The 17,645-nt window shown below is 42.6% G+C and overlaps 1 protein-coding gene across 4 annotated transcripts in view; it reads left to right on the forward strand.

Moving 5' to 3' along the window:
* Positions 1-17,645, forward strand: part of LOC119296085 (ubiquitin carboxyl-terminal hydrolase 12-like) — a 50,612-nt gene that overhangs the window by 27,773 nt on the left and 5,194 nt on the right. For all 4 annotated transcript variants that reach the window (XM_037574489.1, XM_037574491.1, XM_037574492.1 and 1 more), the window contains 13 exons: positions 5,279-5,357; positions 5,448-5,594; positions 5,680-5,760; positions 5,851-5,970; positions 6,058-6,180; positions 6,747-6,824; positions 6,925-7,013; positions 7,109-7,217; positions 7,385-7,453; positions 7,545-7,655; positions 17,105-17,160; positions 17,255-17,432; positions 17,533-17,634. In XM_037574489.1, the coding sequence (XP_037430386.1) occupies positions 5,279-5,357; positions 5,448-5,594; positions 5,680-5,760; positions 5,851-5,970; positions 6,058-6,180; positions 6,747-6,824; positions 6,925-7,013; positions 7,109-7,217; positions 7,385-7,453; positions 7,545-7,655; positions 17,105-17,160; positions 17,255-17,432; positions 17,533-17,634 (1,342 nt within the window). The remainder of the gene's footprint in view (positions 1-5,278; positions 5,358-5,447; positions 5,595-5,679; positions 5,761-5,850; positions 5,971-6,057; positions 6,181-6,746; positions 6,825-6,924; positions 7,014-7,108; positions 7,218-7,384; positions 7,454-7,544; positions 7,656-17,104; positions 17,161-17,254; positions 17,433-17,532; positions 17,635-17,645) is intronic.

Here is a 17,645-nt window from a genome sequence, read left to right on the forward strand (position 1 = left end):
TGCATCCACCCTGCCCATCACCTCCCTTCCACCATTGCCTAGTCCTCACCTTGGCTCATGTTCGGGGTTTGGTGTGCCCCGCTTCCACAAGCTCGACTTCTTGACATATGATGGCTCAGTCGATACTCTTGGTTGGCTCAATAGGGCGAGCATTTTTTGTGGACAATGCACGGACAGCCTACCACCTCATCAATGACGGTCAACTCTAGTACTTACAACTCGAGTGTGATTTTCGGGAGTGCGATTTTGGCATGTTGACATGGGAGTAGTTCAAGGAGGCTTGCCATGTTTAGTTTGGTCCGTTACTTTGAGCAAATCCCTTGGGCGAGTTACGCGTCTGCTATTCACTTCCTCGTCCGCTGGCTATATCAGCATGTTTCTAGCGCTCATATGCCGCAATAATGAACCATTAACACCGTCTTAACAATGGTTTCTGTACACAACATGGATTCTTGATGGTCTTAGTGTTGATGTCGAGCTTCAACGACCGTCTAACCTCCACACAACCATCTCCAGGTCCCTCCAACAACGTCACCACACTAGCCTTCTTGGCCTACGGGCTGTTGTGCCCCTCTGATCCTCCTATGATCGACTCAACTCCCACACATTCCTCGCCCACACCACTAGCACATGTTCTACCGTCAAGCACTCCAGAGCCAACCCTGACACAATTGGTTCGGGGCCCCACCCCAGCTGAGTTGGCACAACATCTTTGTCAGGGCCTCAACTGCGATGAGATTTATGTTCAGGGGGTGTGCGCAGTTCTTTATTGAGGCTGATGACTCCGACCATCCCCTCCTAGTAAAGCAATGAAGAATATTGTCATTTACTTTTATCTACTTCTCAGTAACTAGGGTTATGCAATAGCATTGTTCAAAACATGGACTGTCAATTAACTGGCCGATAAATCCCTTCTCAGTGGGTCACTTAGTAGCCCATTAACTGGCCGACTCGCCTATTAATCCTCTATCGCCATTCGGCTGTGCCCAGCTAACGAGTTAACGATTTCTACGGGAGAGCCAGTACAGCTCTCCTGGCAAGGCAAGGATCTTGTAGCCCATTTCTGCTAGTTTGCTAGCTAGTAGTTTATTTTCTACTCCATCCTGCATAGATGGCGTACAGTTTGAGTGATTTCATCCTGATTTAATTGGCATGTATGTAGATACTCTGTAATCTTTCCGATTTACCCCTCATGCGCTCGGCCGAGAGTAATTATCGGCATTGCATGCGAGGAATTAAAGTGCCAACCGGGCGCATGCATACATGAAGCAACACAAGGTTGTGTTGGAGTAACCCCACTTGGTTGCTACGAAGTGTACAACACAAGTGTTGAAGGAACTACTTTAATGTGCTGCGCTAGATATCGCTCTAGAGGCAAATATAGGTCGATATGGCAGCATGGGTTCAATTCAAAACAACTAGAGCACAAGATGTAATCAAATATCTTAGATAAGAGCACCAAGTTTGTTACAGGTAGCGGGGACCTCTATTTATAGGCTTTGGGAAGCCTTCACATCTAAGATGTATTCTGGTTCCAAAATAGAGGGTTTGGGAAACCAAGATGTAATCTGGTTCCAAAATAGAGGTGAGGACCTCTATTTATAGGCTTCGGGAAGCCTTCACATCTAAACTTCTACTTATAGCTAGAGCACTCTAGAAAACATTACTTAAGATACAATGTTCCACTCATAGCTAGAAGACTCTAGGAAACAGTAGCTAAAGCTAGGAAAACAAGCAAATACTAGAATAGAGTAGAAGTATCTAGATGTAGGCAAATGAATTTGACTTCTGATTTTCTTTTATGTTCCTTCTCTCTATTGTTCCTCATCATTCTCCTCTGGTTGTTTGGAACTCTACCTTACAGTTATCTTCATAGAGCGCTTCTTCTGGGTGATAGAGAGTCAAGTGCGCGACATTGAATGTGTTGGATATGCCCATCTGGCTTGGAAGATCCATCACATTGGCATTATCATTTATCTTCCTCATAATAGAGAAGGGCCCATGCCTTCGCTGCCTTCGCTGCCTAAGCTTCCTTTTTACTCCCTCCGGCTCCTTTATAAGGTGTATTTGTTTTTTGATAAAATTCCACAATGTAAGGTGCATTTCTTCTAAATCCTCATAATTCCCTTTTTATCCCTCCAGAAAGAGGAAAGTATCTCTCTTCCAATTTCCTGTATCTCTCCTTGTATCAAAAGAAGGAAACTATCTCTCTCTCGATTGCATGTATCTCTTACTTTCCTGGACTCACTGATTTACTTGCCACTAACCAACAAATTTGCCGTTGTCCTAACATCTCTATAATTATGAGCCTTTGTCACCGTGCCGAAAATAATGCACCTTACATAAAGGAACGGAGGGAGTAACACCTAAAGGCGGTCTTTCGGAGGTAGACCATCACCTTATCAACCACTTGAAATGATTTCAGCCTCTTGCGGTCAGCAAATTGTTTATATTCCTGATTTTGTACTTTTGAAACACAAGAATTTCTTCAAATAATCGGTATCATTATCAACAAAGGACAATGCTGATTTTGAGTTTCCCCTTGATGGTAGCTTCACCGGGTCCACTGCATGTGTTGGAATTTTAGCGTAGACAATGGAAAAGGGATTTCTTCCTTTGGATCTATGCTTGGAGTTGTTGTAGGAGAACTCTGCAAGTGATAAAGCCAAATCCCATTGTCCCTTTCTTTCTCCACAAATGCAACCGATCAGATTACCCAATAATTTGGTCGCCACTTCCGTTTGTCCATCTGTTTGTGGATGGGTAGTGCTAGAAAATTTTAATTCAGTGTTGAATTGCGTCCACAAAGTGAGCCAAAATGCAACAAGAAACTTGCTATCACGGTCTGAGACGATGGACCTTGGAGCTCCATGAAAGACTGGCCACTTCTCGAAAGAATAGGTTTGCCACATGATGAGCATCCGTTGTCTTGCGGCATGGAATGAAATGAGCCATTTTAGAGAATCTGTCCATGACCACAAACACAACATCACTTCCTCATTCTGTTCTTGGCGAACCAAAGACGAAGTCCATAGTGATATTTTCCCATGGAGCAACAAGAACAGGCAAAGGCATGTATAATCTTGTGTTCTGGACTTGTCCTTTGTAGGTTTGACATATGGGGCACCGCTGAACAAACTTTCCTGCACCTCTCTTTAGTTGTGGCCAAAAGTAACGAGCCTCTAGGTTAGTGATATCCTTGTCGTGTCCAACATGGCCACTAAGATCACCTGAATTGAGGTCTCTGATCAGTTTGTCACGTAGAGAACTTCTTGGATGCACAAACAATCATTTTCGAAGAGATAGCCATCTTGCACCAAATAGTCGTCACCCATGCTTTACCCAAACATGGCCAAAGTCTTCGTCACCCTCATACAACTCCTCTATTAGATCCATGCCTGGAATTTCAACCTCAAAAGAAATCAAGAGACATGCATGACGACTCAAAGCATTGGCTACTCGATTGGTTGCTCCAGATTTATGCACAATGAGATAGTTAAACCTCTCCAGATATGTTGTCCATCTTGCTAGCATGCGATGAACATGCTTTTGATTTCTAAAATGCTTCAAGGATTGATGTTCAGTGTAAACGATGAGCTCCTTAGGCAGCAAATAGACTTGCCAAGTTCTTAAAGCTCGTAAAACTGCATATAATTCTTGTTGATAAGTACTCCATTTCTGCCTAGCTTCGCTTAACTTCTCACTAAAGAAAACAACGAGCTTCCTTTCTTGAGATAGGACAGCTCCAATGCCTACTCTACTTGCATCACACTCCCAACTCAAAAGCCTTGTTAAAATCAGGTAGCACCAAGACAGGAGCTTGTGAGAGTTTTTGCTTGATCTTATTGAAACTAGCTTCAGTCGCTTCTGTCCATTGGAACTTTCCTTTCTTTAGACACTCGATAATTGGTGCCATGACAGTGCTGAAATTCTTCACAAATCGCCTGTGGAAAGTTGCAAGGCCAAGAAAACTTCTTACATGTCCACTCCTTTCTTGATCCACCTGATAGTGTAGGGATTTGGATGATCATGAGTTTCAATATTTAAATGGTTCACCAAATTCTGGGAGATAAGATTCTTGCAGCTGCAATTATCAATCACTGACTTGTGCATTTGCCCAAAAATATTTTCTTCCGTTGTTTGTCGTTAGGTTGTGGCGTGGAACATAGGAGACGCTGAATCACACATACCACCTCTTCACCTTTCTTCTTGACAAACCTCTTCTTACCCTGTACATCTTCAGATTCGTATTCTTCCCCATCGTCTTCATCATCATGGATAGCTGTGTTAACAAATTTCCTCAGTGGGCAAAATTGACTTCTGATTTCCTTTTTCTTTTCTTTCTCTTTATTGTTCCTCATCAATACAACATTGCCTCCTCTCGCTGCATGCAAGGAATTAATGACCAAGCCGAACAGTTGCTGTGGAGAGCCTCACACATGCAGGAGAGAGGAAGTGCGTTCCTCGTGGATCTAATAGACTTAGCATAAACTCGAGATTTTCACTGCATCAGTTACAGTTGGATAGTGGTGTTCTCGTCCAACATTGTATTACCGAAAAAGGCTTTCGCCCCGCTTTATATATAAAGCAAACCGCCCAAGCCAAACATCCAACAAGGTTCACACACACACACACACACACCCACCAAGTCTCACAGAACACAGAGTAGCAATTAGGGTTAATGCTGAGGGCACAGCTCAACAAGCCCTGAACACAAAACAACACACTCACACACAGCAACCCGAGCAACAAGTCTAATCGGGCTCCGGAGGAGGGGGCGGCAGCGGGGGCGCCACGCGGAAGGCCATCGAGCGAAGGTCGGCGAGGAGGGTGTTGATGGCGTCCCGGTCCTGGGGGCGGCTAAGCGGCCGCCAGAGCTGCAAGTTTGTATTCATCGGCTCCCTCTTTGGCCTATGTGCAAAAATTCCTGCGCCACGTATTGTGGGACGAAGGGAGTAGCAAACACCCATCCTTGCTAAGCAAGGCTAGAGTTAGGCTGGCCTAGAATCCAAACTCACCCAAAGATTGTTCCGTAAGGGTCTGGGTATTGTCAACGAGTCAAGAGCGACGACTTGGTATTTCTCGCCCAAAATGCCTAATCCATAGTCTGTCTCCCCTTACCAACGCCATAATCCTCTTTTAAGTGTATGGGCTTTTTCCAAATGGTAGTTGTCCTGATGGCAAGAATGTTTACACGAGTATGTTTCTGGTTTTCACATCTTTGCAAGCAGTTTCCAATTGTTTACAGATTTTGGAAAATATTATTTTTGTGTAACAGGTATAAATTTGATGATGAGCGTGTAACAAAAGAAGATACTAAAAAGGCCTTTGAAGATCAGTATGGGGGTGAGGAAGAGGTATGTTCTATTTCACACCGATATTGAACGATTAATGTTTGTTCTACTCATCTCCATCATCTACATGGCTCTCTCTTTTTGATTATGAAGTTACCTCAAATAAACCCTGGATTCAACAATACTCCATTCAAATTCACGAAGTATTCAAATGCCTACATGCTTGTATACATCCGTGAGAGTGACAAAGAGAAAATAATGTGTAATGTTGATGAGAAGGACATTGCTGAACATTTAAGGGTATGTAGAATATTATATTCCCCCCTTCATTTTTGAAAACACTACTTTATTGTGGTATATTTGAATGATGAATGGGGATTCACAGATAAGGTTGAAGAAAGAACAAGAAGAGAAAGAACATAAGAAGAAAGAAAAAGCTGAAGCCCATCTCTATACCATCATAAAGGTCAGGATCTGCTTATTGTAGTGTTCATCATAGCTTGGATTTTCCTTTTGAGTTTGTTGCTCACAGAGCTTTTTTTGAAACTGTATTCAGATTGCCCGGGATGAGGATCTAAAGGAGCAAACTGGTAAGGACATATATTTTGATCTGGTGGACCATGAAAAGGTCCGTAGCTTCCGAATACAGAAGCAATTGCCATTTAGTACTTTCAAGGTAACATGTCTCTGGGACTCCATGCAAGTTGTTATCGTTGCTAAAGATTAGTAATTTGTAATCGAACTGCTACAAACTGTTTAATAGGAGGAAGTTGCAAAGGAATATGGCATCCCAGTACAGTTTCAGCGCTTCTGGCTGTGGGCTAAGAGGCAAAACCATACATACAGACCAAATCGCCCATTGAATCCTCATGAAGAAACACAATCTGTAAGTTGAATTGTTGGAAAGTGAAGCTTTAACCTGTTATCTCATTTTGGTTGGCTTAGGTCCAGTTGACTGTTCTGATCGCGGGCTTAGATCTACTATCAATGCAGTATGCTTTGCTATGACACAATATAGAACTCTTACGAGGGGAATAACATAAACAATGTGAAAATCTTTAGTCATTCCAAGGACTCGCCCAACTTCCAAATGGCGCTCTTTTTTTGGATTTACCACCAACCAAACTTAAATTACAGCAGTGTGTACTGTGCGGATACTTGGGAAAAAGTAAGACCTTTATAGTTTGGAGTTGTTGAGTGTACTGCACTGTATAATTTTTCTTCAGTGTGTTCTATTGTATATTTGTTCATAGATTTTGTTGCGCAAAGCTGGTATTTCCAAGAACCATTTCAGTAGCTCAATCCAGTGTGCTTAATTGTTTAGATTACTGTAGAAAAAATTGTGAAGAACAATGTAGAATCCTGTTGTGTTGCTTACATTTTGTTATCTTTCTACCAGCTTTCCTTCCATTATGTGCCAATAGTTCAATCACTATGTTTTCTTCTGCACAGGTGGGGCAACTGAGGGAGATATCAAATAAGGCACAGAATGCTGAACTGAAGCTGTTTTTGGAAGTGGAATTTGGACTGGTAACTGGAGTTGCTCGCTTCCTTTTCTGTATGTTATTTATTTTAGAGTGTGTCGTGAACAGGATTCAGGTTGCTTAATTACATCTGATTAATGATATAGGATTTGCAGCCTCTTCCTCCTCCTGAGAAGAGCAAAGAAGATATTCTTCTTTTCTTCAAACTGTACAATCCCGAAAAAGAAGTGCTTTGGTAAATTCTCTTTGAATTGCCCTCTTCACCATCCTTTCATATATATAACTGTAAATTTCCTTATGCTTACATGTTACATTCTTCAACCGGTGTAGTTTTGTGGGGAGGCTCTTTGTAAAGGCCTTGGGGAAACCTTCAGATATTCTGAGAAAACTAACTGAAATGGCTGGGTTTACCCCGGATGAAGAGATCGAGCTATATGAGGCAAGTGTTAAATCGACGATTTGATACATTTATACATTCAAAGTCAAGATGTCAAAGCTTAAAGTTTTCTCTTCTTTACTTACAATAGTCATTTTGAGGTTTATCAAGTTAAATGGTGATAACCTTACATGACGATTGTACTTGAGTCGGTTCAATTTTTAATGCAGGAAATTAAGTTTGAGCCAAAAGTAATGTGCGAACATATTGACAAGAAGCTTACTTTCCGTGCTAGTCAGGTTTGTCAACAGTGTTTCTTTGATTTGAGAAATGCAGAACTCGAATTAAACTGCTTACTTATTAATTCCCCAAATTTCACAATATTGTTAGCTTGAAGATGGGGACATAGTCTGTTTCCAAAAGTCACCTAAAGCAGACAGTGGTACTCAAGTGCGCTATCCTGACATCCCTTCATTTTTGGAGTATGTTCATAATAGGCAGGTATAGCATAATATGCTCAACTCAATTTTCTGTTTTATATGCTATTATGCTATGTTGGTCATTCCCATGGAAGCTTTCGAGTTACTTGCAGCTTTCTTTTTCTCTTCACTTTGACTAAGATATAATACTCCCTCCCGGTTTATAAGGCTCACACCCATCCCTAGATCAACAATTCGACCAATATAACACGAACTGTATATCAGGTGGGCCTTACAAACCGGAAAGGAGGCAGTAATAATACGAATCGGATTCGCTGGGGGTAGACTTCTCGGTTTTGCGAATCGGAAATTGGGTTCGTGAATTGAAACATTGGAATTCACTGAACATGTTTGTCACAAAAGATTCAAGCTTGTACAAATATGTACAAAAAAAAGAGAAACTGAGAGACAACAAGCACTTGCTCACCGCTTGTCTAATGGGCCAAAGCTCACCAAGTGAACAGCTAGGGCAGTGTGTCACTAAAATTCTCCTCGAGTTCTTCCCATCTCCTACCTTTTACAGCGGCGCCACTCCTATGCAGGCCAACGTTCTCTTCCTCTCACCCTTCTTTGTCCTTGGTCCTCAGCTCCCTTTCCCACCATTTTCTTCTTGTGCAGGCTAGGGTCCTTTTCCTCTCTCTTATCCTCTCAAGCACGGCACGCTCAGCCCAACCCTAACCATAAGCCAGCTGCCGCCCTGCCCTGTTCTGCCACACTTGTCCAAACATGCATTGATGGGTGGCTGGCGTACCGTGGGTTCCTTTCCTTCAATGAATTGGGGAGCGAATTGAAACCGGAGCGATTTCGAATTCTGATCTGAATTGATCGATCTAGATCGGTGTTCAGCGGCTTGTCAGTGAACCCGGTATGGTTAGTCCGCTTGTCTAATGGGCCAAAGCTCACCAAGTGAACAGCTAGGGCAGTGTGTCACTAAAATTCTCCTCGAGTTCTTCCCATCTCGTACCTTTTACAGCGGTGCCACTCCTATGCACGCCAATGTTCTCTTCCTCTCACCCTTCTTTGTCCTTGGTCCTCAGCTCCCTTTCCCACCATTTTCTTCTTATGCAGGCTAGTGTCTTTTTCCTCTCTCTTATCCTCTCAAGCACGGCACACTCAGCCCAACCCTAACCATAAGCCAGCTGCCGCCCTGCCTTGTTCTGCCACACTTGTCCAAACATGCATTGATGGGTGGCTGGCGTACCGTGGGTTCCTTTCCTTCAACGAATTGGGGAGCGAATTGAAACCGGAGCGATTTCGAATTCTGATCACAGTTGGTGAGCTGGTGGTGCTGTGACAAGAGTCACACGACTTCTTTAGACGATCTTTTGTTGATGCAACACCTGAAGGGAAAGTGATGTTGGCATTCTAACCTTCTGTACTCGCTTTCATCAAGAAAATACTCATATGGCATGTCAACCTCTTAATCCAGCCAGCCCTAGCTGTTTCTACTCTATTGATAGAATTCCCTCAAATATTCTTAGCCAGGAAGTTATTTCTATATGAGAAAGTTATCCCGTAACTGGCCTTAGGCCAACTTGAGATAAGATATCTACTTAGAGATGATATTTGTTTAGATGTGGTTGATAGGGCACATAATTTTCTTGTTATGGAAGAATAATTGCAATCTATCTCCCGTCTACTTTATCCTCCAGGTAATAGCTGATCCTGATCAGCCGTGCCGCCTTGCAGCATTTTGAGATAATATGACTTGCTATTGTTTAACGGAAAGAAGATGAGACCATGATGCTATTACCTCTGATCTGTTGGCCAAGGGCATTGGCTGCGCTGAGTTTGGTTGAGTTCTGGTGGATAGTGATGGTGATGTGCAGATCTGCAGTGGATCATATTTCGCCAGTCTTAGGGAGACTCCAACGCGGATCACCAAAACGTCCGCGGACAGGGATAGGGGTGGAGGCCATCCAACCGTGGGCACCAAATGTCCATTGCCAGTTTTTTTTTCTGTACCCATACTACTCAAACAATTAAAGATAAATAGCACAATCTTAAGCAATGGAAAGATAAATATTCTAATGCAACAATTATTCAAATAAAAATAGTACAATCCAAACATAAAGTTTTGAAATTGGGAGGCATGTGCTTTCGGTCATCCGGAGGTACTCGTCCCACGAATCTGCAACTGTGCCATAGGCAAGCATACTCGTTGCAGCCGTGCACTTCTGGTAACCAATGGTTCCAATGGCATCCACCGAAGACGACTCCATGAACTCCTCATCCGACGAGGACAACTCCATGCACTCGTTGTAGAAGTCTTCTCATCCGAATCCATTGTGTTTGCTGCTTCAAAGTAAGAGATCGTAATTTTTTTTGGCAATGGCATTTGGCCGAACACTTGCCGAGCGTGGTGTCCACCATGGACGGCGATGACGTATCCAGAGTGGATTGCGACGCAGTCCAAGGCAGGAAGGCACCTGGGTGAGTTACATGACATTAATCTTGGGCCCGACTACGTAGCAGCGCTGCATGCGTGCCCTCCTGTGTGGCGGCGACCAACCACTCCAGCAAATCGTTTTTGTGCGTGCGTGTACCCCGATTGAAAATAGTCAGTGCTAGTACGCCTCAGCCCTCAAGTGCTACATGCTTATTATTACAAACAGGATACATCTCCTTTTATAGGACTATACAGACCAACTATGCTACCATTCTTAATAGCTAAGCTAGGACAGCTCACTGCAAAGCTTTTACTATCGTCTAGGTCCTACTTTGCCTTTTACTGCTGACAGCTATATCCTGTATCCTGAAGAGTCTAGCTGCTGCTCCTTGCTGCATATGCATAGTAAGCTAATTTCTCATGCCATGATAGAACATCTACATAACTGATCATGACAAGATTAATACTAACATTCTCCCCCCTTATCTTGTCATATCAGTTCACTGGTACGGATCTTCTTTGCTCTTGCATATTTGGGATGGTTTTCTCATACTGCATGATCACATCTGCTGCGTACGTCATTCCCTTAAAGATTTGGCACGCATTTTCTCGTGGGGAGAATATTGTTAGAGTTATATATATATATAGCCATGTAACCTTTCATATTTACCCTATTGTATAAGGGGTTTCCTGCATATATTCCACCTGTACATGTATATATACTGGCCTATGGCCACCTGGAAATACAAGTTGCATATTTCCTTGGCACTGAAGTGGCTCGAACAGAGAAGGGAATCTCTATGTGCCAACGAAAATACATCTTGGATCTCTTGAGTGACATGGGCATGATGGGATGTCGTGCTGCCCCTACTCCGATTGAACAAAATCATCAAGTTACAGCACAATCAGGAGAGCTAGTGAATAAGGAGGATTATCAGAAATTGGTTGGGGGGTTATTGTATTTGTGTCATACCAGGCTTGACATTACGTATGCCGTGGGGGTGGTGAGCAGATACATGCATGAACCAAGGAGTGGGCATCTTTGTGCACAGAATCCTGAGATATTTGAAGGGGACTCCGGGTAAATGGTTGTGGTTTGAGAAGAGTGGACATCTTGAGGTGGATGGCTATAGTGACTCTGACTGGGCTAGTTGTCAAGTTGATAGAAGATCAACTTCTGGCTTCTGTGTGTTTGTGGGAGGAAATTTGGTGTCATGGAGAAGCAAGAAACAACCTGTTCTATCTAGATCAACAGCAGAAGCTGAGTATCGAGCATTATCTCAAGGGTTGTGTGAGATGCTCTGGGTGAAGTACGTACTAAGCGAGTTGAAACTTTTGAGAAAGGGACCTTCGAAGGTGTGGTGTGACAATCAGTCAGCTATAGCCATTGCTAATAACCCAGTTCAACATGACAGGACAAAACATGTGGAAATTGATCGCTTCTTCATTAAGGAGAAACTTGATGCTGGATCATAAGTCTTACTCATGTCAGCTCTGGGCAGCAGTTTGCAGATTGCTTGACAAAGGGACTGGGAACAAAGGACCGTAACTTGGCTTGTGACAAGATGGGGTTGATAGATATCTACCACCCATCTTGAGGGGGAGTGTTGAACCGGTATGGGCTGTCTGGCCCATCTCACTAAGCCCACAAGGCTCAGCCCTTGTAATGACCTAGAAAGAGGAGCTCCCAGTCCTCCCGTGAGTGCAAGCCGTTACAGACACCGAACCCACGCGAGCGACCAGACATGAGAGCGAACCCCGTCTAAAGGTACTCCCCCACGATTCAACAAAAAGAATAGCAATATCTGATTTTTCTGGGCTCATGGGCTGACTTCCATAGAAGAAAATGCTACAAAGCTGGGCGGGCCATGGCCCATGTAGCCTTGTTGTAGCTCCGCCACTGCACACAATGTCTCGTGGACACAACTTACACGAGAGCACATAACTTTCGCTACCGGTGACTCCTACTAGGAGTACTACCTCCTCATGTCCAGCGACGCACCTTGTCGGGCAACATCTCCTTGCTCAATCAAAATTTACCTCTTTGGCACATGCTGGAGCAAGATGTACCTCTTCATTGCCTTCTTTCCTTGGCCTACGACATGCCTTGAAGAAATGCCCATAGTCATCAGAATTATAGGAACGGACATTTGCCTCATTGAACTTGGTTTTTCTTGCCGGAGCTTTGACCTCCTTCATTCCTATTGAACCTGGACTCCCGTTCAGTGCGGCTCAACAGCAAGTGTTCCTTGCCAGCATCACCGATTTCTCCTAGACGCGCCTCATGTTGCCTTTAGTCGTCCAATAACCTCTTCCACCGTCATGGTTTTAAGGTCACCAAATCATCCAATAGTCGAAGCAATTTGGAGAAACTTGTTGGTGACGGCGCGAAGGAACTTCTTGACTGCAGAAGTCTCCTCAAACTTCTCACCGAGTGCCCTCATCTTGTTGATGATGGTCATCAACCGGGCAGCAAAATCGTTAACCGACTCCGACTCCTTCACGCCCAACCACTCAAATTCTGTCTTGAGAGTCCATGTGCTCAGATGTGCAGTATCTTCAGGGCCTCCCAAATCACCTTGGCTGTCTCCTTTTTGGACACCAGGAAGAGCATGCCCCTTGTATCCCTTGGTAATGGCAGCCAATGCCATTTGATCCTTCTCATCCGTGGGCACTTCAGGATCTTTTGTCTCACAGCATCCCAAACATTGGGCACACATGGGCACCTTCATCTTTGATTGACCATGCCAAGTAGTTGCTCTGTGTGAGCATAGGGTATTGAAGGGAAACAATATCTCCTTTATCCATACCTCACTTAAGCTAATAAAACCTGGCTCTCATACCAACTGTTAGAACCACTAGCTCTAGCTCTAACCGGACTTGAGCTCTAAAGGGATGTGCTTCACACGCACGTAGACAAAGAGCTACTACTAATAGGAAACTTTATTAGATATCTTAAGTGCTACAAGCTTAGTATTACAAGCAGGATAATTGTTGTTTTATAGGACTATACAAACCGGCCATGGTACCTTTCCTAACAGCTAGCTGGGACAGCTCAGTGCAAGCTTTTACTACTGTCTAGGTACTACTGCTGTCTGCCTGTAGCTCAAAATCAAATAAGACACTGCTTTTTACTGCTGACAGCTATTGATGAGGAACACTAGATGAGGAAAAATAAAAATAAAATCGTATGCCAGACTAGCAAACATGCCCGTGCGTTGCACCGGGAGAAAAAATGACTCATACACACACCCGCCGACATCAACAAATTCCTTGAAATCTTTCACGATGTTGCACGACAAACAACAAGATAATTGGTGTTGTGCAAAAACATAAAGTTGGAACGACTTTAAGTGTACTCAAGGTGTTTTCAATTTATTAGGCAACCAAAATATCTGCCTAGTCGCCGTCATCTTTTTACACCTTTGTTGTCGTTCCTCCATAGTGATTCCCAACAAATATTACATTAGGATAAAAATAGAGAAGTACATTTTAGTATTCAACGATAACTTGTGCATACGAGCATTATTTTTTCTTGCTGATATATGTGTTTGCAATTGTAATCTAAGCAATTTAGTTGCAAACATATTAGTAGTTTAGTGTACATCATCGTATTTGGTTGGAATCAACATCCCCTATGATGCTAATAATAGCTTTTGTGCCAATATAAATGGTATAGGAAGATATATAATAGTCATTTTCAAAATACCCCATATAAAGAAGGTATTAATTAAGATTATATCCTAAATCAAATTTTAGAAATGATTAACATGCAAGATGATATCATATTTGGAATCTACACATTTCTTTGAGAAATTTGCATATATAATATGTTAGATTTCAAGTTAGGATTAAAAAGATATAAATGTTCTAAAAAGTATTTGAATATGCTCGATAAAAAAATTAAACAAAAATGTGCACTCACCTGGGATTGAACCCAGGTCTATCGGGTGGAAGGGTCGCGCCCTAGCCATTGGACTGTTTGCATGCTAGTAGCAGTTTTGTGGGCCGCTGGCTAATAAACCTTGTTCGGTGCATCGACTTGTAAAAAGAAAAGAAAACATTTTTTTTGACTTATGAGTGGCATAGTGGGTAATTCGTGGCAACTTCGGGGGCAATTTTTGTGACGTACCGCCAGAAGCAATAGCCCCTTTATTATTAGGTAGAGATTTGTTTGGCTACTTCTACTCTAGTGTAGTCTTTCTTTTTTTACCCTACCTGGTGTTTCTAGAGTTCTCTAGTTATAAGTAGCTGTGAGTAGAATGGTGAATCCTAAATAATGTTTTCTAGAGTGTTCCAGCTATAAATAGAAGTATGTGAAGGCTTCCCAAAGCCCTATAAATAGAGGTCCTCACCTCTACTTTGTAACCCAGACTATGTACCTACTACCTATAATAGAACTTGTTGTTCTTATCTAAGATCTTGGAGTAGATCTTGTACCCTAGGAGTTCTGGATTGAACTCTTGCTGCCCTATCGGCCTACATTCGCCTCTAGAGCGATATCTAGCACAGCACGTTGAAGCTGTTCCTTCAACACTTGTGCTCTACACATTGTAGCAGCAAGGTGGAGTTGCTCCTCCACAACCTTTTGTGCTGCTTCAGGTTGCATCAGAGCCTCGGTGACCCATACTAGTTCTTGCTGTCCTCTTCGAGAGCAAGCTGCAGCAAGCAATGGAGCAACTGGATGATCATGGGAAAATGAAGGTAATACCTCTTAAGGAGGAGGGGAAAACTATGTTAACTATCTCCCATACCTCCCATGAGTTTATGGAAGACTTGAAGGAGACAGATTTATGTGCTGCACTTGTTGTAAAAGGAGAAGAGCACCTGACTGTTGAAATTCCAGCAAAGGTAAGTGGTTTATTGGCAGAGTTTCAGAACATACTTGGAGAGCCGCATAGAATTGACTTAATTCTGGGAGAAAGTCTTCCTGATCTTCCACACTGTCGAATAAGCCAAAAAGAGCATGATATATTGAAGGAGAAAGTGGAGGAATTGCTGCAAAAAGGGCACATTCAAGAAAGTATTAACCCATGTGCTGTACCAGCCCTGCTCGCGCCAAAGAAAGATGGGTCTTGGCTCATGTGTACGGACAGTAGAGCCATTAACAAGATCACTGTAAGGTATAGTTTCCCTATTCCCCGTTTGGATGGTATGTTGGATCAGCTTAGTGGAGCAAGAGTGTTCACAAAGCTAGAACTAAGAAGTGGATATTATCAAATCCGTATCTGACCCGGGGATGAATGGAAAACAACTTTCAAGACAAAGGAAGGGTTGTTTGAGTAGCTAGTATGCCATTTGGACTCTCAAATGCACCAAGTACCTTTATGCACTTGATGAATCAAGTACTTCGACCCTTCTTATTCCACGTTGTTGTGGTCTATTTCGATGATATACTGATCTATAACAAGGATGAAGATGAACACTTTGATCACATTCGGATGGTGCTAGAAGTACTAAGGAAAAATGAGCTATACGTCAACTTGAAGAAATGTGTTTTCCTACAAACACCTTTTCCTAGGATTCTTTATAACATGTGACGGTATTTGCGTTGATGATTCTAAGGTTGAAGCAATCCGAGAATGGCCAACTCCAAAGACCATTTCTGAGGTAAGAAGTTTTCATGGCCTTGCAATTTTCTATAGGCGATTTGTGAAGAGTTTCAGCACTATCATGGCACCAATTACCGAGTGCCTGAGGAAGGGAAAGTTCCAATGGACAGAAGCGACTGAAGCTAGTTTCAATGAGGTCAAGCAAGAACTCTCACAAGCTCCTGTCTTGGTGCTACCTGATTTCAACAAGACTTTTGAGTTGGAGTGTGAGGCAAGTGGAGTAGGCATTGGAGCTGTTCTATCTCAAGAAAGGAAGCCCATTGCTTTCTTTAGTGAGAAGTTAAGCGAAGCTAGACAGAAATGGAGTACCTGTCAGCAAGAACTGTATGCCATTTTCAGAGCCTTGAAAACTGGGAAGTCTATTTGCTGCCTAAAGAGTTCATTGTTTATAGTGACCATCAATCCTTGAAGCATTTTAGAAATCAAAAGCATGTTGATCGCATGCGCTAGCAACAATGTTGCGGACTTGACTCTTAACCATCCAGAAGAAGCACTCTATGAAGATAACTCGAGTGCGAGTTCCAAACAACTAGAGGAGAATGATGAGAAACACTAGATGAGGAAAAATAAAAATAAAACTGTATGTCAGATTTGTGTGGCTACTTCTAGATGCTTCTACTCTAGTGTAGTTTTTCTTTTCTTTACCCTACCTGCTGTTTCTAGAGTTCTCTAGTTATAAGTAGCTGCGAGTAGAATGGTGAATCTTAAATAATGTTTTTCTAGAGCGTTAGAGCTATAAGTAGAAGAATGTGAAGGCTTCCCAAAGCCCTATAAATAGAGGTCCTCACCTCTACTTTGTAAGCAGACTATGTACCCACTACCTATAATAGAACTTGTTGTTCTTATCTAAGATCTTGGAGCAGATCTTGCGTCCTAAGAGTTTCGGATTGAACTCCTGCTGCCCTATCGGCCTACATTCGCCTCTAGAGCGATATCTAGCACAGCATGTTGAAGCTGTTCCTTCAACACTTGTGCTGTACACATTGTAGCAGCAAGGTGGAGTTGCTCCTCCACAACCTTGTGCTGCTACAGCTATTCCCTCTTATATTATGGGACGGAGGGAGTACATTCTATATCCTGAGAGTCTAGCTGCTGCTCCTTGCTGACATGCATTGTTGGCTAACTTTGCATGCCATGATACAACATCTACATAAGTGACCATGACAAGATTAATGCTAACAATGTTGGCCAACTCATGGGCAAGAAAAATCTCAACCAAAATCTTGGCTAGCCAAATTCTTGTAAGGCAAACTTTGGGCACATACCGAGCACACCCTTAGTTCACCCGGAAATTTTGCTTGCTTTTGTTCTCTACCTGTTTTTCTTGAGTTATTCTTTTTCTAATGCTTGTATACACTTGATTTGTCAGAACATGGTATGGACCTGAACGGTATGACTAGTTTCTCTGACAACTTTTGTTTACTGTGTTGTATTTTATATTTCTCTGAGTAGCTATTCTGTTTATTGCAGGTTGTGCACTTTCGGTCGTTGGAGAAACCAAAGGATGATGAATTTTGTTTGGAATTGTGAGGGATTTTCCAAACCTGTTTGTCTATTTATTTAAAATGTCAATTAACTCATTAACTCATATTTTTATTTATTGTTTTCTCATGCATCAAGGTCAAAGCTTCACACATATGATGATGTTGTTAAGAGAGTTGCCCGCCAGCTTGGGTTGGATGATCCAGCGAAAATTCGCCTTACATCCCATAACTGTTATTCACAGCAGCCTAAACCGCAACCCATCAGATATCAGGGTGTGGAGCATTTATTGGATATGCTCGTCCACTATAATCAGGTTAACCCTTTCACTTGTTTTTTTTTCAGTATGAGCATGTTCTCAGCATAACGATAATGCAGAATGCATATCCACTAAAGATACTTACTGTATGATACAGACTTCTGACATCTTGTATTACGAAGTATTGGATATTCCATTGCCGGAATTGCAGTTCCTTAAAACCCTTAAAGTTGCGTTCCACCATGCTACAAAGGAGGAGGTTTTTTCACT

Source organism: Triticum dicoccoides, chromosome 4B (genome assembly GCF_002162155.2).
Source record: "Triticum dicoccoides isolate Atlit2015 ecotype Zavitan chromosome 4B, WEW_v2.0, whole genome shotgun sequence".
NCBI lineage: Eukaryota > Viridiplantae > Streptophyta > Magnoliopsida > Poales > Poaceae > Triticum > Triticum dicoccoides.